Source organism: Centrocercus urophasianus, unplaced genomic scaffold, assembly GCF_019232065.1.
Source record: "Centrocercus urophasianus isolate 14NV4802_14NV808 unplaced genomic scaffold, USGS_Curo_1.0 seq_13, whole genome shotgun sequence".
In the NCBI taxonomy this organism is placed as follows: Eukaryota; Metazoa; Chordata; class Aves; order Galliformes; family Phasianidae; genus Centrocercus; species Centrocercus urophasianus.
The window spans coordinates 20,981,917-21,009,384 of NW_024884475.1; the positions used below are offsets into that span (position 1 = coordinate 20,981,917).

General features: G+C 41.0%; 2 protein-coding genes across 4 annotated transcripts in view; one reads left to right on the forward strand and one right to left on the reverse strand.

Moving 5' to 3' along the window:
- RFC1 (replication factor C subunit 1) overlaps positions 1-7,409 on the reverse strand; it is a 38,491-nt gene extending 31,082 nt beyond the window's left edge. For both annotated transcript variants that reach the window (XM_042812903.1, XM_042812902.1), the window contains exons 1-3: positions 7,313-7,409; positions 1,621-1,749; positions 1,151-1,226 (exon numbers count right to left, since the gene is read on the reverse strand). In XM_042812903.1, coding sequence (XP_042668837.1) covers positions 1,151-1,226; positions 1,621-1,749; positions 7,313-7,315 — 208 coding nt within the window. In that variant the 5' untranslated portion in view covers positions 7,316-7,409. The remainder of the gene's footprint in view (positions 1-1,150; positions 1,227-1,620; positions 1,750-7,312) is intronic.
- A 4,950-nt stretch (positions 7,410-12,359) lies between these two features.
- KLB (klotho beta) lies at positions 12,360-27,338 on the forward strand. Of its 2 annotated transcripts, XM_042811793.1 has the most exons (6): positions 12,360-13,236; positions 20,562-21,066; positions 22,687-22,955; positions 23,768-24,911; positions 26,561-26,662; positions 26,862-27,338. In XM_042811793.1, the coding sequence occupies exons 1-6, from the start codon at positions 12,499-12,501 to the stop codon at positions 27,032-27,034; spliced, it is 2,931 nt and encodes a 976-aa protein (XP_042667727.1). In that variant the 5' UTR covers positions 12,360-12,498; the 3' UTR covers positions 27,035-27,338. The 2 variants fall into 2 exon arrangements, with proteins under 2 accessions (XP_042667727.1, XP_042667726.1); XM_042811792.1 differs by having other exon boundaries at positions 26,561-27,007.
- The last annotated feature ends 130 nt before the right edge of the window (positions 27,339-27,468 follow it).

Consider the following 27,468-nt stretch of genomic DNA (forward strand, 5'->3'; position numbering starts at 1 on the left):
AAAAAAAAAAAAAAAAAAAAAAAAAAAAAAAAAAAAACCACACCAACTTCTCCATCTTTATGAACTCAGAGCAGTATTTCTCTTCTCCTACTGACAATGGGCAAAAATTAGCAATATCCGACAATAACAGCACTATGGTGAAATTGTGCAAATATTTAAAGGTAGAAGTTGAATTATATATTACCTCTGTACTCCAGCTCTAAACAGAAATATTTCTACTGCTATTCCCTACAACAAGCTGTGTGTAAAACAGTTTATTTGAACACATCTGCACGCTATTATAAAATAGCATCATTCTGACAGATGTGAGTCACCCCTTCTCTTGTACAGAAGAATCCATCTTCTACTAAGTCACTAAAACTTCAAGATAAAGTCTTCAGTGGAAGAATTGTAGAAACTCCTGCTGCCAGTTTGACACTTTCACAGATGTTCAGAAACCAGCCAGAGATTAAATGATATCACAGATAGGAATAATGCAGAAGTTCAAAAGCCCCATTTTAATTTCACTAACCTGACAGGCTAATGGTTTATTTGTGATTTCTTTGTTGCTCTTTGTTTGTTTTTCATTTATGAGTGCTATAAAAGGTGCTTTCCTTATTATTACACACAATATTTTTAGAAAATTATGATCAGAGTTTTAAATAATGGAAGAAATAAGTTCCAGATGATACATTTAAAACCGTAATACATTTATGCAATTGTAAAGTTACACTACACAGCCAGTCACCTGTATCCAGGGTAGGGTGCTACTTATCCTAACAGGGCAGGAAGAACTAAAAACTCCCCATAGCCTATATATATATCTATATATCTCTTCATAACCATGAAGTTCTAGAATTTTAATAGAATTAGCTATTCGGAGTAGTTTTTAATCTTACTTTTTAAACAGAAGCTTAGTTAGAAATGCACATGCAAGGCACAGGCTTCTCTCATCCATCATTTTTAACTATCAAACAATTATTACAGTGAAGCAATAAAAATCACCAGTGCATTCAAAGATACCTCCCTCCCCTAGCAGGGCTACCTATGAAGTGTTCTTAATTGCATTTACAACAAACCAAGCACAGCTTTCTGTCAGATATAGCATTTACCTAATCAACCCTTATGCAAAAGACAGAAAGGAGTATTCTGAGACAACCGTGAACATCACCTGAATCATAGATTATTCTTTTTTTCTTGTACGCCTGCTTTTGTTTGGGAACATCTTCACTGGGTGAACTCTTCACCTAGAAGAAAAAATTTATTGGCTCAACCAGCAAACAGGTCCTCCCAGCCTTTAATCAGCTTCAATTTATGAGTTTAAAACCATTTCTGACAGATAATTTATTTATGACTATTACTTTTAAGAACAATCTTTTTCTAACTTGTGGGTGGGAGTGGAAGAGGGGCCAGGGAGAGGAGATGAGGAACTAACTGCACTAGCAAAGTTCAGCATGCTCCAAGTCAACAGCAGGCAATTACACTGATAGTAAGTACTCCACTTTAATGCCAATTAAAGGAAATCAAACAGATTTTCAAGCTGTTCCAAGTTTTTAAAGTTATGACTTTAAAAAACAACGACACAAACAATCACATAATCAAGAAATGAAGCACCTTACAAATAAGGAAAGCAAGACTCACCTTTGTTTCCTTTCCCCTCTTCTTCCCACTCGATTCTCCTTCCCCATTTTTTATCTTCTCACTCTTTTTCACAGCCTGGCCCTCCTGTTGCTTTCCATGAGGCACAACTCCAAAGAATTTCCGGATATCCTATTTAAAGGACAAACACTTTCATAAGGTTTTAAATACAAGTAACTCCTAGAAGTTCCACACTGCAAAAGAGCAGAGCACTTGAAAGAATGAATATTACTCTCAGCAGCTCCTGTTATTTGTTGATCTACAAGTTTTTCCTCAAAATTACAAAACAAAGACTAAATAGTTAAAAGCAGCACTCAGACACTGCACAGCCTTTCTCTTGTCTCTCAGTCACAAAAAAAGGTATTTTTCCCCTTTCGAGAGTCATCTTACACACTCAGAATCTTTTATTAGCAATGAAATGCAGTGACTTCAAACAGATGTCTGCCTGGGGTTGCTTTTTCCCACTTAATCATCACAAACTGAGCCCAAAGCATTTTGATAGTTAATGTGACCAACTTGGGCATGATGTAGAGCGCAATGTGAAAAGACAAGAAGTACCAGGAGCTACAAAGCAGCCTACTGGCAGGACGTACCATACCCTCCACCTTCTAAGAAATTTAAGGCAGGGACTCTGATCTCATTGAAAAAATTAGCTAGCAAAAAGCAAATTAAGATTTCAACAAAGAGAAAAGTTAATTATATTAAGAATACAAGACTCCAAAAGGTGGATTTTGGAACCGTATTTTCTTATCCTACCATAGAAGAACCATAAAAAGCTCTACTCAAGACTAGAAACTGAAGCTACAATTAAAATAAGCACCAGCCCCCCCAAAACCCTATCTGACAGCTGTTTATTAAACTAGCATTACAGCATCATTAAAAAGAAGCACAAAATCTGTACCTCCTTGGTATCATCACTTCCAGGGGCAGCAGCCATTTCAGCTTTCATTCTGAAAGTCTCTGGTATGGCCAAAATATATGGCAGGTAAGGGCTGTGGCTCAGGGCCCTACCCTCCCCAGCTGCTAACTATTCCCTATTAGAGAGCAGCAGCTATCACACATCCAGGTAGTGTTATCCCTCTTGTAGTAAAGTAGTAAATGCTAAAGAAAACATAACATGAAATCTCCATACAAACATGATCAATGATTATGTCTGCATCAGGTTCCTTTTTTCTCACCAATTCCCTCATGATTTGGATTAGCGGAGTTTATTGGGCTGAAAACCAACAGAATAAAGAACTTGAAAGCATAAAATGGGACACACACAGATTTATTTAGTATGCTTAGCTTAAAGCAATTTTCTAGAATCAGAAGTGTTATTTCCTGTAGAAACGCAGTCTGCTTACTTTTTACCTGCATATGTGACTGATCCAACAAAGGAACACTGGTAGACTGAGAAGAATTCCTCTTCAGTAAGACTGTACACGTTTCTATCTATGGAATCTGCTCCTTGAGGCATCAATTCTCAACACCCAGCTGTTTTACACACACTCCTCACGCCATAGTCTAACACTCTGAAATTCTGACCCCAGATCAGAACGTTTGAGCAAAGCACCTACTTAAAAAAACCCTAAGAAGTTATGTAGTAGATTTGTGACCCCGATAACTCCATCAGCATTACTGACTTCTTACATGGCAACACAACAAAAAAACTGCTTACAGTCCTCACTGGATCTTTTACATAGTAACATAATTTAAATACTACAACACTGCAAATCAAACGGACTTTAGATCAAGGTGAGATTCTCATAGTGATAGATGTTAGTTATAACTTTAAAATATCTGGTGAATAATTATTTTTAAATCACTAGTAACTCCATTCTAGTAACTTAACTAAAAACTCCTTGAGTGTGCTGATCTGCATTAATATTAGACTGTTTTGTTACAGACTGATGGAAATTGTATGGCAATACCATCACATACTGGATTCTGAAATGAAGGCTTAACAAAGGAGATGCATGAAACTCATCTGCCTGCCCCAGCTTCTTCCACTACTTTCATCACTGTTTCTCAACTGCTAAAGCTTAAATCATACCACAAAAATTCTTATTTTCTGTCTCATCAGATCTCATGACTTTTTTGTTTTGCTCAAAGCAGCATCTTCTAACTATCAAGCAATCAATCACCACCACACTACTTTTTCCTTGAAAGTGCTGCTGTAATATAGCAACTACAGATTCCAAAACTGCTTCCCTGTGCTAACACAACACTGTTATCTTGGCTGCAAATTATCAGTCCTCAGAAACAGCAGCATATTTCCTTCTGTATTTCTAGTACTGTATGAGCATATTAAACACTGTAAATGTAACCACGCAGAAGCCACCATTTCAGGCCATTTCTGAATAAAGGATTTTATTTAAGTAATAAATTTTCATTTCCCATATTGACAATCTTCTTATGAGTGACTAAACTACAGAGCCCTAAGCTACAAAGGAAATTCAGCAACTACGTACCATTTTCTTCAATCTTCAGTTATATATCCCCCAATTTCCTCTAGTCATCCTACTCTTCAGAAGGAAAAGTAACCTTGTTAGCCATGGCTGGGCTATAACAGATGGTAAATTCAAAACTGCGTGGGATACCAGTACATCACAGTGCAACAATAAAGTCATCTTTCAGAGAAGTTTTTATCTGAGATTCATAACAGAAAGATTTTATGCTATTTATCAAGGGATGTCAGACAATTCATTGCACCTATTGCAGAAATGAAGCAGTATATGTATCTATCAAAATGACTCCAGGAGATGCACTACGTAAGCTTGGTTCCCAGATAGCATTGCCAGCCACCATTCTGTTTTTACCTATTCAACATCCTGTGACCAACTATATTGTTGGTATATAATGCCATTCATTCCCAAGTTCACCATTTGGCAGAACTGCATATGCTCACTCAAATGAGAGAAGGCTGCCAGCAATGTAACATCTCCTCTGGGACCTGTGTCCTGTGTGCCTGTGGAGATACACTGACCAGCACGAGTGCCCAGGCAGTCCTTTAAAGAACTAAAGAGCTGCGGCTATTTTAGTGCAGCTCCCCGGGGGGCTTCAGCAGCAATCCTATGCATAACTTGGAGCAGTTTCACACAAATAAGAGGGAGGGTCAATGAAATTACTGCTTAGTGTGACAGTTTAGAAGCATCTGAAATCACAACTACCAAATACAGGATTCTGAGCCACATGTGAGCACCAAATTCTGCAGAGACCTAGCCACAGTCCCAATCAAGGCCCAATACTTCTGATCACTCCCACTAGATTAGGGAGGTAGGTAATGCCTAAGACCAGGAGAGCCTGAACAGCTGTGTTCATGTGGGCTGCCTCCTGCTCAGCTTTCTTCCTAACTGCACAACCTCAGTACTGGCTCTGCAGTCTAGCTCGTGCCATTTGACTATTGTTTCAAATCCTCAGTCTTACAAGACAGCAACAAATCACAGTAGGCTGCATGTTTTCTCTTGGAAGATTTGTATACGCCCATTTTACTAAGGAGAAATAGAAAGCGAAACCCACTTGTTATTAGTACTAAAGGGTGGCAACCCAAAGAGCTTGCCAGGATAACTATCAAGACTTCAGTAAGTATTCAGTTAAAAAGAAAAGTTCAGAAATAAGCATTCCATATTGGTTTTCTGTGGCATTTTTTCCTGCAATAACAGCTGCTCCAGTGTTTAAATGACACAGCAATCCCCACAGCATCAACCTCTTTAAGTAATGGTTTTAAAAGACCAGAGTCCAATAAAGCAGAATACTTTTCAAAATAACATCATACAAATATGTTTGCATCTCTGAACTACATTCTGAAACAGAAAACTGAATTTCATCAACTCAGCTCAATGACTGCAATGGGAAGCAGCACAGCTTGAAGTACTCCAAAAGGTGTCCATAAGTGCCTTGCTTGTGCAGGATAGACATACTTATTTACAGTCTATTCTAGTGCACGTTTTGCAAAAACATCAGCTCTGACATCTGGCATCTCCAGAAAAATTGCATTACCTGAAATCAGTCGTATAACATCACTTCAGTTAAACCTGGCTGGATAACTATACTGAAGTTAATGGTGGTAATTGAGGCATGGGTACCACACAGCATTTCTAGAGTAGAATCCCAGTTCTATGTACGCAGCAGCTTATGCCACAGCATTGGCACAGGACTGTTTCTCTCAGCTGGAGGCAGCTCAGGTAGCCCTGCTCCCCACCACACATCTCCTCAGCTGTATCAGTACAGCTCTTCACACAGGAACTGGGTCAGGCAATTAATTTAGGTAAAAATTGAATCCCTTCCCCCACCAATCAACTAATTGTGTAACTGCACACATCAGCTCATAAGCTGCATTCTGCAGCTGATAAGCTGCAGAACCAATCTGACAGGGGACACTTCTGTTGGGCACTACACGATAAAAGTCTGTTTGTAACAACCCAGTATTACATCCCAGCATGCCCCAGCTGCTCCTGAATATCACAGAGCAGGGTACAGGGATAATGACACTGCTGGTTTTTTTGCCTCTACCTTCACAATTACAGTGCTGTACAGCCATTTCTCTTCAGCACTGGAAAGAAAAGCACATGGACTGAGGCAACTCATCCTTTCTCCACGCTGGCAGTCTTCCTCTCTTCTAGGAATTACCAACACTGAGAGATGCGGGACACTCAGAAGCAGAATACCAAAGGGAAGGGAGGGTCTTCTAGGAAGTTCAGCTTTCTGACAGGCAGTGGCAAGGGAGGCAGCAAATGCCTTGTTCTGCTGCAGAGCTTCAGCAGCCCGTGTGGGGCAGCTGGTGACTTAAATACCGCAGGTCATTCGTGTCAGGGCTCTCAGTGCTGGCAGACAGAGACAGCGCTGCCCATTAGTGCTCAGCATTGGGTAGAAGATATTAAGATCTATGTGAAAAGTCTAAAACCAAAGTTGAGGCAACCCGGCTTTGTATAATATTTTTTAGTTAAGACAGTACAGAACTTGCAGAGACCCCACCTGAGCAGAAACCAATGTATGCAAGCAACAGACGATACAGGAGCCCATCTTATAATGGCTGTGTAAGCGGGAAGCGCTTTGGAAAGGACACACAGGGACACACGTGTGTTTATAGTTACAACGCGTTAGGGCTGCATCCTCCATTACCGGTAATCACATTTACTTTCAGACTTTCAAGTACTTATTTTTCTGCAAACGCGATACAGCGCCCTACGCTGAAATAGAAACGCTCTCACGTATCCGGCCTACCACAAGAGGCGGCGAGCGGCCGGGCAGGCAGCGCTGGGGGGGATGGAAGCATGGAATGCTCTCAGCGGGCGAGCGCACGGCCCGCGCCGGTACCCCGCCGCGTCCGGGGGCGGCAGGAGGCGCGGACACCTCCCGCTCAGAACAGTAAGCCGAGGGGCGGCCGGTTCCGTGCGCTCTTCCACACGCTGGACCCGGCCCCGCAGGCGGCGGCCTCGACACCTCAACCGCAGCACCGACGGCCTCCGCACCTGAGCGCGGGACCTACTCGGCAGAGTGCCGCGCCGCGCGCCAACGGCTCCAGTGGCACGGGGGCTGCAGCCGCACGCGCCAGGAAGGCGCGCAACCGCCACGCGGCCCCAACGGCGCGATCTGCGCGATGCCGCCCCCCCCTCGCGGCCAGAGCCGCCTGCGCGGCGCCTGGCCCGCGGCCTTTGCTCAGAGCCCCGGTCCTCGCGGCGCGGGGCGGCGCTACTCCGCTCTGCGCGCTCACCATGCTGCTGGCGGCGGCGGCGTTGGTGACCTCGCTAGCGGGACGCCTCCGACTCCATGGCTTCCGCCCACCCCGCTCCCCGCAACCTTCGCGCCAACTCCCGCCACCGGGCGCGCGCCGCTGTCGTCACAGCGTGATGGGCGGGGCGGGGCCGGGCCGGGCCGGCCGCGTGGGGCGGCTCCTCGCGGTTGGTCCTGCCGCCCTCAGCGCCCGGCCCGCTGGGAGCTGCTGGTTTTCGGCCGGTTGCTCGGCTGTCCGCCATCCGTTCGGGCCTCGGGGCGGATTTTCAGTTTTCTGTAGCTTGTGTCTCCGCTTGTTGAACGGTGGGGGTGAATGCGCTCAGAGATACGAATTAAACGTCAGACCTCGTCTCGGTGTTCGGTGTTTCAATTCGCTGGAGCCGCTCAATTTCGCTGCTGCCAGCGGTGGAGAAAATGGGTGGACAGGCAGGACTTCCAACATCTAGAGTGCTGCCACTGCTTTAGAAAGCCTCTCATGAAAGAGCAATGAGCCAAGTGCAGCTTTGGGGACCACGGCCACCTGGAGTCTGTGTTTGATATTTTTAACATTAGCACAGTTTGCAGGAACAGATTGCTGCTTCACACGTGAAAGAGCCGAGTGCAGCCTGCAGCACAGCCTGTGCTCCTCACTACTTTCTGATTTTACTATGGGAGCTCAGCTGTAATGGCAATGCAAACAAAACCAGCATCTCTCAGGAAAAGCATCTCTAGCAATATGTTTGTATTTATGTATTTCTTTCTTGTTATGTCATTTTTAATGCCATGCCTGTTCCTGGTGGGAGAATTAAAGGGGAGTTGAAAAGGCTGACATTTGTAAGAGCTGCACAAACTGTTTAAATAATGCTAAAAGAATTATTGCAGGTGGTTATCTCTGTTTGTATTTGATAACGCTACTTAGAATAACATCCAGCAGAGCAGTATCTGCTTGCAGGCTTGTGACACATTCATGTTTCTTGGAAGGCAGGAGTTTATTAACCCTTCACAAAAAGAAGATCGTGGTACTTGTAAGGTACTGTTACTCATTTCTGGTCACAGCAGGGGGACGATTCTCTCTTTCTGTACTGCTGTGATACCACTGCAAGTCCGAAAAATGTGCCCTGCTGCAAGAACAAACCTGAATACCCTCTGATATTATGTGTGCTTTGCAACATAAAACCAAGGCAGAATCCTTACCGATCCTATAAGTGATCATGGGTTATGTTTTAAGGGCATATTATCTTACTGAAAGTACTGTGTTGGTTTTTTTTCTTTTTAAGTAACAAAAGTTCATTCAGTGTCATCACCCTCCGTACAACTAAGATAAAAAATAGAAAACTTGAGTTGTTTTCTACCTTTTTTGAAAGAATGTTTGACTTTTCCTACTGATATTTTCCAAAATACATGAAAAAGTGTTGAGATGTGAACTCAAGCTCTTGGCTTCTTCCCTGTGGAACAAAACCAATCTTACTGTTGTTGCAATGATCAGTGAAGACCTTTTCATGTTTAATGAGAGGTTGTTTATAAAGAAAATACACCTTCTCATATTGGTAAGTGAAACATAAGATTTGTCCACTTTCCTTTTGTTAATATTTTCTAGTTTCTTTTAACATTTTTGTATTCTAATATGTTGGTTCATTTTGGAATTGAAACAAAATTTCATTGAAACTATCTTCATGTTTTATTCACTGCTGTACAAAATTTGTTTTAAATTTTAGGAAATAATGAAAGTACAAAGCAGATAAACTTGCACCATAGCCCTGATACACTTCTGAAGTCCATAAAACAATGTTTCTCAGCTGTTTTAGGGCCCAATACATGTCAGTCACTTAAGAAACCTGTATTATGTATCATGGAATACAGATATTCTGAGCTTTATCTGTAACCAGAGAACCTCAGAAATTAGGAAGTGCCTTAATGAATACAAGTATCATAGTGCTGTGATTAGGAAAACACAGCAACAGAGTTTCCTTCTTTTTTTCATAGCACTAATAAACATTAAAATATTCATTTTCTAGATGGTTGACTATATTTCATGTGAATCCTGTAGAGAATATTCTTGTTATTAGAGTCCATATTAAAAACAAAACAAAACAAAACACAAATTTATCTCTTTTTCAAAACAGGAATTTGTGTTTTGTTGCAGCCCAAAAATTCCAAAAGTTCTTTGTAAATCTATGATCTAGTTTCTATTGACATTAGGCTTTCTATAGCAGCCATTGCAATTACGTGTCTTTAGAAAAGACTTTTATCCCATCTCAAACAGTTTTTGCTGTATAAGGTGAAGATAAGTACACTGTGGAAGACAGTTACATAGGTTGTGCTTTTTTGGAGCCCTCACTAGGCCTGAGCAGCTGATGCTAATGTAAACATCACATTTTTTTCTAAGTGAACTTTCAAAGTCTTTTCTCCATCTTCATTTGAGTATCTAGGCAGAGTGTCCTCACTCACATATGCTAACACTGCATGCATTCAAATTCACGTGTTCCAGATTTCTACAGATCAAGCCCCATGTTTCCAAGCTGAACCCATGAACTGAGAATATGTGATCAGTGTTCAAGTGAAAAGTTGGTTTCATAACTGGAATTGCTTAATCAAGACAGAAGCAAGAATAGAAATTTGACAGATGAGAACTGAGCTTCCCAACTAATGCAGCGTCAATGGCAGATGCCCTGGAGACCACAACCTCTCCCAGCCTCAATTCATTCCCAAACCAAGGTTATTAAATGCACGGTTGGAGGCAGGAAACCCCACTGTGGACATCCACAACAGCATTAGGGCTGGAGCCTGCTCTGACTTTGCCACCTGAGCTGGTGCAATAATTAAATACTGCCTCTTCTCTTCCCCTCCAGCTGCACCCTCTCTTCTCAGCAGTCCCTGATCACATCTCACTTGGCTGTGCAAATTGTTTTCTGATTTAGCAGTCACAGTATTTCCTTCCCCCAACTCTTTGCTCAGCTAATTACATCTCTCTCAAACTCAAGTCACTATATGATTCTCCCAGTTTGCTTTCTTTTTATCAAGTAACGTTACAGACTAACCAGTTCAAACGACAAAGCAAAAAGAAAATAAATTCAGTCATTTTCAGACCTCGATTAGGGCATGCTCCAAGTCACATAGATAATAATGAAAGAAATACAGTTAGTAACTTAATTTCAATTAAGCATCTGGGAGCACAAGCCTCTGCTGTGCCCTTTGCATCTCATGCAAATACACCACACCATGTTTGAAATAAGGTGCAAGCAGTGCTAGCCCTGCTGTAGTTGCTGGGCAGAAGCCTGTCGTTTATACTTTGTCAATACAGTCACCCCAGTGCTTTGAGCTTTCATGTGTGCTTTGAGCTCAAGCACATGTTGGTCATGGTATCTAACTACTTTAGCGTTACAGCATTTTTAATGACTTGTATTTCAGTTTTGCTTCACAGTACAGTACACACAGTTGAAGCTTTTAAATGCTAAAACAGGTGGATTCTGTTCATGCAATAACTAATCCAATTAATATTTCAAATGCTATTCCATATAGTAAAAAAGGAACGTGGCAGTGTATACTGTAGATCCACTTGGTACAGGTCCTATTTACACCTCCCTTTCTCAAACTGCCTTTGTAGGATCTTTGCTGAGAAGCAGGGAACAGGTGCTGAGGGAGTGCTGGGTCTGCACTGTTGGACAGATTGACCTTAGGTGAGCAGCTGCCCTGCCACTGGAGATCTGCAGTGAAGATGTTAGTGGGAACTTTCTCCATCACCTAAGGTGAAACCGTCTATTGTGAAGGCGCTGCTGAGATATGCTTACAAGGGTGCACTGAGGTAGATGTAGTTTTTTGTTGTTTATCTCATAAACAAATATATAAAATGTCTTCCATCTTCCACTGTTTTAATTAAACTGCACGTATGTCAGAATGGCATTATGCTATGCTAGAAAAGACACCCGTGCTGCTTGCAAACATGCTCTCACAGACAGCAGGAACAATAAAGCAGCCGTAGCCCAGCTGCCCATCTAGACTTTCATCTCCTGCATGTCAGCAGGGCTAATTCATCTGAGCACAGTGCTGTACCTACATGGTAAGTTGTTCCATGCTCAGATTTCAGCGCACGACTGTCTTGCAGGTACAGATCCATTGCTATCCAGCAACTCTGATTGCAGCGTGAATACATTTTATGTGACTGTATCTGAAGAAATCAAGACTGGCAGGTATCAGCCTTACGGTATTTATTAAATTTACCAAATCTTCACATGCATAGTTTAGCTGTAATTTGAAATATGTTAGAAGATGAAACTATAAAATATTATCTAGCTGCTCTGCAAGATATTCCCTGTACTGATGGCCCAGCTGCAAGGTTATTAAATTAATAACAAAATAACATCTTTCAAGCCTAATTATCTTTGCTAATTATTTTTATTTAAAGAAATTAAGGGAAATTGCTTAAGGACTAGAACAAACCCGTGTTAATTTTGTACTGATGCTGTACATAGGGCTGTACATAGGACTTCTATAAACTATAACAGCAGTTGTGTGTATTTGGAATAAATTTAGCCTTGCCTTGTGTTTGGATGTAACTACTGGGATATGCATATGTATGTTACAGTCTCTTTGTAGGCACGATTCTGTCCTGATTCTAGAAATAAACTGTATACTAATGCTGTATGTTACATTTCTTGCAGGCAAAATTAAACTCTGGGAAAAGACCCCCAAGCCCTTCCGGCACTCTTACAATTTAACATGTGAGTCATTAAAAATTTTAAATCACACTTTAATTGAGGACTTTGTAATTAGAATTCTGTTTCTTCCTCATTTCCTTGAAATACAGTTTCAGGAGGAACAGAGAACCGGACAGCTTCTTAGCACCCTGCCAACTGAATGTTCCCATGCGAGTGACCAGGCTTTTTGTTTCACTTGGGTAACCTATTTTCCTGCAGTAAGAACACAGCCGAGGTGTCTCAGTGACCACACAGAGGCCACCTCCCTAAAAATTACGCTGTTCTCTGACCCACCCCAGGTCTCACAGTTCAGGCTAATCATTGACAGGGCTTTTACAATCACAAGCTTTTAGTGAAGCTTTGATAAGACACTCCAGCATTTAGCGGCAAGTGAAGACAGCCTGCACAGCAGGGATTCCAGGGAATGAATGGATTTTTTTCAGTCTTGGTGAAGGGAATCTGACTTTTAATGCTGGCGTTATAAAGCAGCATAATGCGTGGCCGACAGCTGAAGAGATTTGTTGCTTTTTGGACATTAGTTTTCATAAGGATAGTTGCTGGGCTTGCCGGAGAGGGAAGATCTGTGTGGAAAAAGGACCCCAACTCCAGTCCTGTGAGTGAAAAACATATGTTTTTGTATGACACATTCCCCACAGAGTTTCTCTGGGGCGTAGGGACGGGAGCATTCCAGGTGGAAGGCAGCTGGAGGAAGGACGAGAGAGGACCCTCCGTCTGGGACCGCTTCATCCACGCGGAGCTCAGAGACACTGACAGCGCAGATGTTTCCAGTGACAGCTACACCTTGCTGGACAAAGATGTGTCAGCTCTGGATTTTTTAGGGGTTACCTTTTACCAGTTTTCAATCTCATGGTCAAGGCTTTTTCCCACTGGAGTGGTAGCAGCTCCTAACAAAAAAGGACTCCAGTACTATAACACCCTTATTGACTCTCTGATCTACAGAAATATTGACCCCGTGGTTACCCTGTACCACTGGGACCTGCCCCTGACACTGCAAGAACAGTATGGGGGATGGAAAAATGAATCAGTCATTGATATCTTCAATGACTATGCCACCTTTTGCTTCCAGACCTTTGGGGATCGTGTTAAATATTGGATTACCATCCACAATCCTTATTTAGTTGCTTGGCATGGCTATGGCACGGGTATTCATGCTCCTGGAGAGAAAGGGAAAATAACCACTGTCTACGCTGTAGGACACAATTTGATCAAGGTACAGTATAATAAGGATTTACAAACTAATCTTGCACTGTCATGGGAAGTAATGGGAAAAATCAATCATGTAATCTATGTTAAAAAATAATAATGAAGGAATGTGAAAATACCAAGAAATAGCCCTCAGCTAAGGCAGTCTTTAAAAGAATATTTTTTTAATCTCCACATTTATTTCATTGTAGTCTCAGCAGCTGACTCAGTAATTGTTTTCAAGTGCTTGCTTATTTCTCTATTTAAGTTTCTTACAGCATCTACCTATCAAAGATCACGGGTTTCCTTCTTTATTCTTTTCTTTTAGTCACAGTGAAATGACTGTTCTGTCATTCAGCCACACTAAAATGACTATTCTATTAGCTCATGCAGAGATTTTTTTTTCTATTTGCATATGGGATCAATTCTACTACTAATAGAAGATATGTTTATACAAATATGATTAGTTCTGGCTTAGTAAGATCATATTGCGAAATGTTTATCACTGACCTAGCAAGGTCATCAGTTCTTGGTTTTGGAAGATAACAAACATCCCCTTTACTATTTAAGAGTTTCAAAATTACATTATTTCCATAGCAATTTCTGCATTTTCATTTTTATGTGAGTGTTATTTTATGTATCAGCTTTCTTCTACAGAATTAGACATCCAATAGATTTGATCCTGTGATCAGTAGCTTCAGTAGCTTCAGTACTGGGTCCTAAATTCATAATATTCTTTCTTTGAGAAGGGCAAGAAGAGGAGCCTCAAGGTTATATTTTTAAAGAAAAATGTAGAGACATTCATGCTAATATCAAGAACTTAACAATTTACAGCATCTCTGATTTCATTCCACAGAGTAGCTTGTTCATATGCTTAAAAGTTTATATTCTTATTTTCTTGCGCTGTAATTTAAAACAATCTCTGACAACAGCAGTTTAAGATAATTAACAATATAAATACACCTTTTTTTTAATTTGTAGTGCTCGAAGTACTTTAAAGAGCAAGTTGTTGTCCTGTCTGCTTGATAGAGAAGCCAGTATAATTCTCCATGCTCAAGCAATTCCTAGCTGTCATAGACCTTTTCTACTGCCTACCATACATTATAAATGTAGTTAACAAAAAAATCTGAATGCATTTGTTACACAGAAAGAATTATGCACGTTGGGAAATATTAATTAACAGTGTTTAAAGTTTTCTGCAACTTCTATTTCTTGTATTTGCTTCCGGGCTTGAGCTGGAGAACATCTTTTTTCAGAAAAACTCGCGCTGCAGTCAATACAAGTTTTACACAAAAGAGTCATGAGGTGTCCAGATTCAATAACTGATTTCAGACATAGCACATGAATTGACTTAGCTATAGAGATTTGTGAAGCATCTCAAAGAGAACTGATGCCCAATCACTCTTTTTGTTTTTCAAGTGCTATGTAAGATATTTGATACAATACATGTAAAGAATGTAATGCAAGTGTGCAGTATGGCTTGCCTACATTTCTGAGTGGCACAATTGAAACTGGACTATCAGCTCAGCAGTGTCTGCATTTTTCCACAGTATGTTTTCCATATAAACACCACATAGCACAAAGAGAGCAATACCTCCACTGAAGAATCAGCTGAGTGTGCCAGGAAGCCAAGCAGAGCCTGATACACGAATTACTAAGTGAAGTTTCTTAGTGAAGATTATTGAACTCAGACTTGTTCATTCTAGCTTTAAAATCTATGCTTCTGAGCATAAAACGAATCACTAGAAAGAAGCATTTAGTGATACTCTGTGCAACACACAATATGTTATTCTTGAGCAGAAGTTATTTTCATGTTGTATCTTTCTCACAGCACTGTGAACATTACGAAATGTATTAGCAGTTTTCTCCAGTGGCACTATAAAAGTCCTGAAGATTTCAGGTCTTCTTTACAAAGAATTCTAAATTTGTAGTGAAGCATCTGGAGTGTAATGTTTTGTGGTTGGAGGTGGAATTGAAACTCTTGTGGAAACTGTTGACACAAGTCAACACATCTTATATATATATATATGTAGATATTTCTTAATAAAACATAGTTAAAGCCAGCATACCACGTAAGACATGAATGGTATGCTTTTCAAGAGAGGTAGCCATAATCTGTAAGAAATTTACTTTAATTCTTAACTAACAACTTTAGTAGATTGAAGAAAACGAACAGCTTAAAACTCAAATAGTTAGTTGGGGAAAAAAAAATCCACACATTTTAGAACCATTAAACAATGATCTGCTTCCATGAATGAAGGTCATTAGGTAAGTAATTACCTTATGAAGGATTTTCAACAAAAGAAGGATTTATCTGTTCTCTTCAAGCTCAGGAGACATGCTGTTCCCAGCACAAGGTATTGCACATCCTGTGTCAGCTGTTGCATGTGCTTTCTTTCTGTGGTTTGCATCCTTCTAATGAAAAGGCACAGATGCACCTTTTAAGAGCCAGCCCTCTTGTTATTAAAGACCCAGAAATAAAGTCAGCTACTGAATGCAGAAAGCAAAGGTTGCTAAGCAGTGCGCTTGGGAGTTCTGCGTTCAGAAAACAATATATAGATATCGATGTTTCCATCTGAAATATGTGCCTGTATATATTTTACACAGTGTATCATAATGCTTCTCATCATTATAAAAGATCTGGTAGTATTCACATGGAAATGAATAGGAAATATGATGCTTGAAGCTTTTAAATTACAAATGGCTAAGATTCTCACTTAGGTGAATCTCTAGTCAATCAGATGGTAGTCACTAATAAGAGGAACAAGTGAAATTGGATACCACATGGAGACAGTCTGCATCTCCTTTTTTCATTAACAGGGACTGTCCTTCACAAAAGCAACACTGGAACACAGTGAGGTGTAACTTGCCATGTGACACTTGAAAGACATATCAACAAAATACAAAAACAATGAATTAGCTTCTGAGGCACTACGGAGGTAGGGAAGAAGAGACTGCACACAGGAAGAAAAAATAGATGCACTTCTTTGATTTGATAGTAGTTACATTGAAAAAAAGCAGGAAAATACAAAGCAGTTGAATCACTGTCACTGGAACTAAACAGATACGTATCAGATCAATTATCACCATTTTCTGTAGATCTAGTTTTGTTCTTCCTGTTTCTTAGCCTGAGGTTTGTAAACACTACAAACTACAGACCAGCTATCTTTTCATCTTCTGTATCAGTGCCCTCCAGGCAGTTCTGTCCTTGCTGTGACAGGCAGAAACTTTTTGTTTTTGTTTAAATACTGTGTTTAAGACTGTTCACATTCCCTTCCATCTTGCTCCTCGATGAAAAGCGCAGGAGAGCACTAGCAGAACAAGGAAATCATGCCACAAATTTTTTTCATTGACATGTCTTAATAACACATTCTTGGAAAAGAACACACAGGATGTCTACACAGAGATCCATCACATCACAGCTCAGGTTCCTCTCTGTGCCTGGCTGAGTTACTCCTAGCTCTCTGGTAGCAGTTCCTAGCCAGGATCTCTTCATGGACACACTATTACCTTTGGGCTCTTTGGGTGAGCGTGTCCCAGAGAAGTCCCATAATTCATTCTCTTTAAAAACAAAATTTCTGCTGAAGGAATCAGGAATCATTTTATGTCTAAGTCCACACAGGCACGTTTTGCCCTGTCTCTCCTCAGGACCTTGAAAGATGAAGCTATACCAATGCTCATCTTTCTTACAACAGGAGAGAGATTGGTGTCCATCAAGTACGGCCCTAGAGAGACAGCAGAATTTTTATGCTTACAAATGCCACTGCCGGAAGATTTTTCAGTGTCAGTCATCAGAGATGAAAGTACTTTACAAGGTTTGAATGAGGAATGATTCACATTTTTCTATACAATTTGTTGTTTTCAAGTTAGCTTACTTACAAGTTAGCTTACTTCTTGGAAACCATCAGGAAACACGCAATCCAAGTGCAGAACGGCTAACACTCATCAAATTCCATCACCAAACTTTCAAACCACCCCTTTGAAAACTTGGTCACTTACATGTCCACAGCCCTTTTTTCCTCCACAAGGACTCAGCTTCAGAGTCACTTTGCAAAAGAAAGGCGTTATCTCTACCCTGACCACAGGGCATCTTTACCACAGACCAAAAGTGCCTTGAACCAAAATAAACTCTCCAAATAAGCCCCCCACACCTGCTCTGCTTCTGAAGTGATTTTTACAGTCACCATAGACTGTCTATTCTAGCTCCTCATAAACAATTAAACACAAAGGGAGAATCTCTTTATTAGGACTTCTTAAAATTCTCTTGCTGGCCAGCATGCAGAAGTAACTCCACATTGTTTTGTGTATTCGATACTGAGATATTCTATGAAAGCCACTATATTATAGCAAATCTTATGAATCTGAAAGTGTCGGTATTTCCATGATAAGCTTTTTTGTCTATACAGAAAATAATTTACAGCAGCAGAGTTTGAAGGAGCATGAGAACATTTCAAGAGAGAACAACACTGTTGTCTTTCTTTTATTAAATTGACTTATTCTATCTAGCCTTTTTGCAGGGTTAATACTAACTGGCTTAGCACTCTTGTGACTTTGAAGTCTATGGAATAATTGCTACACTAATGCCAGGACAATATGCTGAAATTAATGTCATACGTATCTAGAATAAATACCCATTATTTATCCTGCTTTCACTGTGTACTCAGCCTTGACATTTGTCCTTGATCTAACAAGGAAAGTGAAAGATTAGGGATTAAACTGTAACTGAAAACAAAAGATTAGTCAAGATTTACTCAAAATAGTAATTGTAATGTATGATACAGCTTTTAAATCAATGTTTATTTCATGTTTCATCTTACAAAACAAATGTTAATTATCAGCTGGTTCCATCAGTAACAGTTTGCAGTTAGAATAGATCCTTCACCTGAGAATGCTAAGCTGCTTCACAGACAATTAACAGTTTGAAACAGAATTATTGGCAAGCAAAAGCTATTAAATCTACAACAACTGCCACAACCTTCAATAGACCACTCACATTTTTTTTTAATTGGGACAGCCCTTGGAATTAGAAGACATCAGTGATGCATATGAATTTGCGATGTGAAAATCCTACCTTGACTCATGCTAGACGCACGTATTTCCATTAGAGTTCTGCTCTTGTAGAATGGCACTTGTGGCTGCTTTCACACCTGCAGACAGTGTTTTAGTAGTAACTTTACTTTTCTCTAATCAACTTCCTGAAATTGCACATGCAGCTAATGAAGTCTCCCTGATAGTCTTTCACCTGTCGGTAGTGTATTTGTAATCGGTTGTTTTTTTGGCAAAGCCTTCTTACTCCGCTTTATTTAGTAGTACGGGATTGCTAAGATATAGCGGATGCCCCCATCCTGCTACCTGGTTGTATGAATAACACAGCTGACTTGAGCAAAGTTTTTCTTGTCAAACCAACAGGAACTTGTCTCTTTCATTAAACAGGTGTTAGTAGGCTGCGTCTGGGGGATAATATTCATTCACCACGTAAGAAATCAGTAGGGACAGGCAACTACAAGCTAACACCAGAGTAAGGCTGGCTCTAGCAGCCATTTGGGGCTGGAGGGACCTCTGGGAGGGGACAGTGAGGGTAACCGAGGGGATGGCACTGGCCACATAGATATTCTGATAAGACTAGTAAGAAATCCCTTTTGTAATATTATAACTGCAGCCTTCAGTTTTCTTCATGAGTACAATTTTGTTGGCCTCCCTTTAACCTCCATCTCAAAGGTTAATGTTGCTTTATCAGTACTTTCAAAGACAGACCTTGAACGAATGTTACAAGCATGACCTTAGAAACCATAAACTGATACACAAAATTTCACAAGCTGTCATTCCACAGTACTCCTGAGTTTAAATAAACACCTACCTGACATCAGGCCTTTTATTCTTTTTTTTCTTTTTTCCAAGCAGTGCATTTCTAGATAAACTAGCTGAAATTATTGTCAAATGTAAGCAATGCTGTTTGGCTTTCTAATGTCAATCTAACTCGTAGAAGTGTTTCACAATATTTCTCCCTGTTTTTCTGGGTGCAAACAGTCATTTGCTTTAAAGCTTAGTGTATAGAGCCATACTTGAGGAGCAGTGTAAACCCTGAGTTACTGGACAACTCATCAGCAGAGGGAGGTGTCAACTCCTCTCCTCTCTCACATCCATCTCCAGAACATCCAGAGCCATCCTTCTCTGACACGTGCAATCTCCCATTTTCCTGTACAGGACTCAGAACAATGCTAGAGGCTCCTAAATCTCCAATGCATTTGCTTCAATGCACGGACTATAAAAATTTTGACTTATGTGATCTCTTAACTAAATAATTAATGTGACATTCAAAGGTAATTCCAGTGTGTGACAATGTTAAGCTGTCTAAAACGCGACGATGATCTGAAAAATTGAATTACAATGCAATACAGGGTATGTTTTCATTGCCACTAATATACTTGGCAAAACTTGTGTCTGTCCTATAGAAGGCATTGATTGGCATCACCTTAACGCTGATACGTGCCATAGCCAATAAAACTTGGGAAATGCAGCTGTCAGATTTCCTTTCAAAACCAAAGTGGTGCTGTTGTCAGAATGAATACTTCAAAGGAATAAACTTTATTCTGTTCTGTTTTATGTACTGTCAGGAAAATTGTAATTATAGCAACTTCAAAGAAGAAATGAACTGTAAGCCTGGATCAAAATTCTCACACTGTGAAACAACATTTTGTTTCAAATTTTTCAGCTGCAGCTTAGAGCTTCCTCCACATTTTGTACATAGATACTTAAAGTGGAACACTTGTATAATTAGTGCAAATTCAAACAAATGGAAGTGCATCCTAAGAACAGAACAGAGGAACAGAGGGGATGTGGTCTGATCACAGCAAATTCAGGTAGCCCCCATAGCACAAAGTCAATCAATAGCACAGAGCCAACACTGACACAGGAGACATAATTTGAGATATATAATTAATGTAAAATCTGTAATTACAGTTTAAAATTTTAACTCTATCAACAATTAGTACTTTACAAAGAAAGAACCAGCTGGGACTCTGCAGATCACTGATATCCCACTGTCGACAGCTGTTTGGTCTAAAATTAGCTGTAAGAGCCATTTCACGTATCTGCTGGAACATCTAACCTTCAGACCTATATCAAAAGGCAGAAAGCCAAATGCATCATAGCAACAGCACACAGGAGATGCTGAGCATTACCACCATCTAAAGACCTTGCATCTCTTCAGGGTGACTGTTGTACCTTAATCATTCAGTGATATTGCCACAGAAGTCTGCAGAAGATCAAACCCAGCTACCTGTCTGGCTGGCTGCCTACACAGACACAGAGTTATTAAATAGCAGCAATTCAACCTTGTTTTTCTTTTATCAGGCTCATGCAAAAGTCTGGCATAACTACAAGAAACACTTTCAACCGTATCAGAAGGGACTGATGTCCATAGTCTTGGGATCCCACTGGATCGAACCCAACAGATCGGAAGACACTTTGGACATTTCTAAATGCCAGCAGTCTGTGGACAGAGTACTTGGGTGGTTTGCTAAACCCATCCATGGGGACGGCGATTATCCAGAAGATCTGAAAAACGAATCTTTTTTGCCGCGCTTTACTGAGGATGAAAAAAAGTACATAAAAGGAACAGCTGACTTCTTCGCATTTTCCTTCGGTCCTGATAACTTCAAACCTCCAAACACGCTACCGAAAATGGGACAAAACTTGTCGCTCAATTTGAGGGAAGTACTGAACTGGATTAAACTGGAATACGACAGTCCTCGGATCTTCATTGCAGAGAACGGCTGGTTCACTGACAGCCACGTGAAAACCGATGACACCACTGCCATCTACATGATGAAAAACTTCATAAATAAGGTGTTGCAAGGTTTGTGCACAACTGAGCTGCTGGATTCTTTTTGGGATTTTTTTTTGTTAGGAAAATTTTAAAGATAATTTAGCTTTTTTAAGGATTTGATCTTTTTTTAAAAGACTTAATGGCAACTAAGTTAATTATTAATTATTTCTACTGCGTAAGTACAAGCCACAGATCAGGATCCACTGGTGGTAGTGTTGTACAAACAGAAAAAAATTAGTCCCTGTCTCAGAAAGCTAAAGTCCAACATCTGGGTACAAAAATGAGCCAGAAATGAATGTAACTAAATACATTGCATATCAGTTTTCACTAACGGCAGCCTGAGTGTAAAATCTTTGTGTGGGCACATACCTTGACAGCAGGAAAATAAGGCAGTGACAACAGGCTGCCATTGTCATGCCAAGCCCCTACTTCAATGCCAAATGCATGGAATTAATCAGCAGAAGGGCAATCATTCTTTGGGATTACACCATGCCAAGCAGAAGATAACGTGTTTTAAATACACAGGTGGAATATTGGTATTTTCACTCCAAAAAGCCAGAGGGCAGGATCTGCTCTCTGAAGACCAAAGATTTAATTTTATATAAAACATTAATGCTGTTAATATCCAAAGCCTCTGCAAAACCTGTGTTTTTCCATTTCGGTGCTGGGCGGTAGGAGACACCTCTGGCTTGGGTGCCAGCCTCAGCTGAGGCCATGCCCTCCTGCACCACTCACTGTGTGCCATGCTGCCATGGTGGGTGGCCTGCATCCTTCACAAAAACATTTCTAACCCTCAGCAAAGGGAAAAGATGTGAAATCAGAATGTCTGATTATCAACAGACAAGATCAAGCTCTTAATGAAGGTTGTCTAGATAAAGTTGTTCCAAACTGTGAACTTCACATAGCCCAGTATACATGACATAGCCTGATTTGTCCCGAATTTGAGATTACATTCCTGTATTTGGCTTGATATTTTAAATATTGCATGGCAACAGAGGGAAGCCTAGAGGCAGGACTGCATTTGAAGATGCACGGCAGGTAGATTACTAGCTAAGAAAATGCAACCCTCTTCTGCAGCAGATTTGTCTGCAATAACCATCCATGGGCCCACACTTCTGAAATGCTTGGGTCAGTGCTCAGCTAATAACTACAAGAACTGCAATCTGTATTTTTACATATATCAATTCTTCAACACGTTTTCAAATACAGAGTAACCTCTTCATTACTGTTTGCTTTTTTTTCCTTTTTGTGAAGGAAATTGTGTCTAACCAACAGTAACATTCCAAATATATTCTCATATTTTTGCTGACAGAAAAATCTAATATAAATTAGCTGCTTACAGCAAAACCAATTTGATCTGTTTAACCACAAAACATCATTGGTATAGGCCAGATTGGAATGGGTTGGTGGCTACTGACATGGCATGTGTCAGAGAAGAGTACTGAAAGCTTTGCACTGTATGCTTATAACTTATAGTGCAGCAAATTATGAAAATAAGCTGCATAAAATCACCATTGCTACAAACAGATCCCAGCTGCCGTTCTTGAAGGCAACTGAAACTTATCTTTTGCAGCTGTTACTTTCCAATATGTATGTTAGAGTACTAAATATGGTATAATATAATCATGAATGTTAATTTCTCTTACACAGCTATTAAATATGACAACATAGATGTGTTCGGTTACACAGCCTGGTCACTCCTTGATGGCTTTGAATGGCAGCATGCCTACAAAATCCGACGTGGATTATTTTATGTGGATTTCAAAAGCGAAAAAAAAGAACGGATTCCCAAGTCATCTGCACTTTATTATAAACAAATCATACAGGAAAATGGCTTCTTCCCAAGAGAGTCTACACCAAGTGTTCAAGCTCAGTTTTCCTGTGACTTCTCCTGGGGTATCACTGAGTCTGTTCTGAAGGTAAGAGTAAATAAAATGCAGAAATGGCCACTGAAGGCAGAACAATTATGAGCTTACTTGATGAGTAAAAGGCTGGGTGCAGTACCTTTCATTCTGAATCTCAACGCACACTGCACACCATCTTTTTTCCCAACTGTCTCCTGCAGTACCTATTTCAGCTTTAAATTTGGTAGACAGGATGACCAATGTGTATGGCAGTGCTGAGATAATCTTTGTCATCACATACAGAAAGGTAGTCCAATGAAAAGAATGTTAAGCACCCCAAATACCAACAAATCTCTGTAATTTATCCTACTTAACAACAACTGTAGGGGAAAAAAGTAAAGCTTCTATATATTCTGTTAAGCATTCTGAGTAAATATACAGCATAGAAAAGACCACTTCTTTTAAATAATATTTTAAACTTCACTGTATTATGCTACAAATTGCACTAAGAGTGTTAAAAATAACAGTAAAAATATATCCTTTTCTACATAGATACTTGCTAACTAATAGAAGAGAGCAGAGATGGAGTTCATACTAAGCTCTACACACTGTGTCAGATATTTGCACAGGCAGAAAGACTACCAGTAAGAACAGGGACTGGACTGTTGTGCCATGGTTGCACAGAACTGACCTTGGCAGCAGTGCCAGAACAATCCGTGCCCGCCTGTTACATTCCCTGCTGTCTCTGCAGAACCATCAGAACCGTCCTTTGTGTGACCGCAGAGGGAACCCACGTGGGACATTTATCTGCGTGAAAACGGACGTAGCGTACGCTGGTGGAGGGGTCAGTACGACCTCATTTTAACATACTGCTTTCCATTCCCCAGGCAGAGTCTGTGGCATCCTCACCCCAGTTCTGTGATCCAAACCTCTACCTGTGGAACATCACGGGAGACGGGCTCCTGCACAAAGTGGAAGGAGTGAAGCTAAAAACCCGGCCGGCACAGTGTACGGATTTTGTCAGTATTAAAAAGCAACTTGACCTCCTGGAAAAAATGAAAGTCACCCACTACAGATTTGCACTGGATTGGTCACTGATTTTACCCAATGGAGATTTGTCAGTGGTCAACAGACAGGTGCTGAGGTATTACAGATGCGTGATTAGCGAAGTGCTAAAGCTCAACGTGCAGTCTATGGTCACCCTGTACTACCCAACGCACGCCTACCTGGGCCTGCCGGGCCCTTTGCTGCAGACAGGAGGGTGGCTCAACCAGTCTACGGCCTACGCTTTTCAAGACTACGCGGCTTTATGCTTTCAGGAACTTGGTGATTTGGTTAAACTTTGGATTACAATAAATGAGCCTAACCGACTCAGCGATGTCTACAACAGGAGCAGCAGCGATACATACCGGGCAGCGCACAATTTGCTAATAGCGCACGCCATGGCCTGGAGAACATACGACGAGCAGTACCGGTCCTTCCAGCATGGCAAAGTGTCCCTGTCCCTGCACTCAGATTGGGCAGAGCCTGCCAACCCCTACTTTGAGTCCCACGCCAAAGCTGCCAACAGGTTCCTTCAGTTTGAAATAGGCTGGTTTGCCGACCCCATATTTAAGACCGGAGACTATCCAGCTACAATGAGGGAATACATCCACTTTAAAAACAGAAAAGGCCTCTCCCACTCTTTACTGCCGTCTTTCACAAGTGAGGAAAGGAAGCTGATTAAAGGTGCAGCTGACTTCTACGCGCTGAATCACTTCACCACACGATTTGTGATTCACGAGCCCCAGAACGGGAGCCAGTATGAGTTTGACCGTGACATCCAGTTCCTGCAGGACATCACCTGCCTGAGCTCCCCTTCCCGGCTGGCAGTGGTGCCCTGGGGAGTGCGCAAGGTTCTGAAGTGGATTAAAAGAACCTACGGTGACATAGACATCTACATCACAGCAAACGGAATAGATGACCAGTCCTTGGACAACGATGAGCTTCGGAACTACTACTTAGAAAAATACGTACAAGAGGTTTTAAAAGGTGAGCCTGTGACAGATTCCTCAGAGCTGTTTTCATGGCACAGATCCAGGACCCAAGCTTTACCCAATGCTAGCTACTCTGAAGTCTGCAGGAGATAATATTTCATGAGAAGTGCAGCAATGCTGTGTTGTTAAGCTGAGACACAGGCAGTTATGGAAAGGTCCCTGAAAGACACTGGTACCTGAACCATACAGTCAAGGATGCGCAATACATCCCTACACTATTTCCTACTGACAGACTCCGGAGACTTCCCTGGCCAGGCCACAGGATATCCAAAAGCTCCTCTGGGGCACCTGTCCCCTAACACAGGCTGCACATCCTGACTCCCCAGAAGCTAAACATGTGAAAATGAGGCAGGTCTTACTCACAGCAAGCCATAGTTTCAGACTGCTTCTGGACACTAACAATAAGCAGAGCATTTCTCCTCCAGTGCTTAGCTCTCTCCCAATTACTACAGAATTGATAAACATTTGCTGGTTTACTTTTCATGCCAATTTCACATTACAAACAAGGGGACAGTAAGTTATTCTGCTGCTACCCAAAGGAAAAGGTCATTTAAGGGGCAACCATCACAGTGCTCCAAATTCAATTTTCAGATAGCGTGATACCTCAGACTATTCATGGAAACATCTCCATAGTTTAGAAAGCTTTTGCTGAGTCTGGCTCACATCCTCAGCTACACTTTGCACTTAGATATGAGTGAGAGATGTCTACTCACCAAGGACTATTATTATTTCATTCAAGTATTTTTCGCCCAGCACTTGCATGCAGCAGGGTAACAATCACGTATGACAAATGGCTGAGCAGCTGGGTCTGGAATAAGGCAGGAATTTCATCAACACCACTCTCAGGACCCAGCTAACCATTTGCCCTCCAAAGTCCTGCAGGTGAGTTCACAAGAGCAGGGCCTTGCTTTTGCCAGAGAGGAAAGCTCCCAGCTCTAAACCTGCTCAGACCTGCAGACTCAAAGGAAAACAGGTTGAGAGGCCTTCCATCTCCTCAACTCTGCCTATGGGAGCTGGCATCCTGTCACCCTGCAAAGGCAGCAGCTCTTACCTCCAGCTGACATTAGAAATAAAAAGCAGGGAAGATCAGCATTTGCACACATACAAGATTCCACAACGTGTGGAGGAATGAGGGCAGTGAAGTTCATCTCACCCTCATCTACTTCCTTTTCTCAATGAAGGTATCTGAATTTTAAGATCGCTTCCTTTTCACATCCTGGCCCATATGCAAATCCCATATGCAGCAGCACTCAGTCTTGTTGGTTGAACTGCAGGCCTGGTCCCACTGCCTAACACAATGCAGGAGGTGGGATGGAGGCTGGCTGGCACTTGCATTCCTGAGTGCCATTTATACATACAGACATTCAGAGATATGGGCTACAAGTCTGTGCAAAACCTCTTTTCATACGGTAGGTCCACAGAATTCCCAGGTTCAAACTTTTTTTGGAACAATGATGCATTGTTTCTAATTAACACAGTGGAAGCTGAGTATTATTAGAAGCAATAACTGCAAGTAAATATTTTATGATGTCATTATAGTCTTTAAATGAATAACCATTTGAAAACTTAACTCATTACTAGAAAGTCTGCAAGTTACACAAAATGTTATTAACAATATTAACAACTCTATTTTTTTCCTCCCAGCATACTACATTGACAAAGTCAAGATTAGAGGCTACTACGCATTTAAATTGACCGAGGAAAAATCTAAGCCCAGATTTGGATTCTTCACTTCTGACTCAAAAGGCAAGCCTTCAATAAAATTTTACAATAACCTGATAAGCAATAATGGCTTTCCTGCCGACTACTCTGCCTGTGATCCATCCAACGACAAGCAGTGTAGCTTCTGTTTGTTTGTTTCTCAGAAGAAGCCATTAATATTCTTCGCCTGCTGTCTTTTCTCCACTCTGATCTTGCTTTTAACTATTATTGTTTTTCACAAAAGAAAAAGAAGAAAACGTTTCAAGGCAAAGAGAATCCGGAGCATCTGTGTGTCACTTTAATAAGGGGCACAAGCCCACTTTCAACAGGATTCATGACTGTGCATTCTACAGAGGACCGTGTAAACAGGCAACTGCAGAAAAGCACTATGTGAGTCACTCCAATTATACACACTGAACACCTCAGCTGAAAACAGAAGGTAACTGTATGCACAGGAAAACAAGCTATGATACCTGCTTCTGGTGAAATCACTTTTCTCCACTTTCTGTACCAAGAAAACGTTATGCCTTTCCTGTGCCTTGGAATAACCACACAAACTGCGTGACTTGAAAAGAGATATTAGTCTGTGAGAACTGATATGCACTTTTATACAAACTTCTTTGGACCAAAACTTTCTGTGATGTATACTCATGCTGTGAATAATGTTAAACATGAAGATGCAACTAGCAGTTTATAAATAAAAGTGTTAGCAAACACCAAATGGGTAGGTGCCATCACTATCTGTAACTTTGCACTTTTGGAGCAACAATCTAAACATTCTGTCACTTCCAGCTGCCCCTAAACACTGAAAATAGCATCAAACACAAAGCAAGCGATGCAATTTACCTACT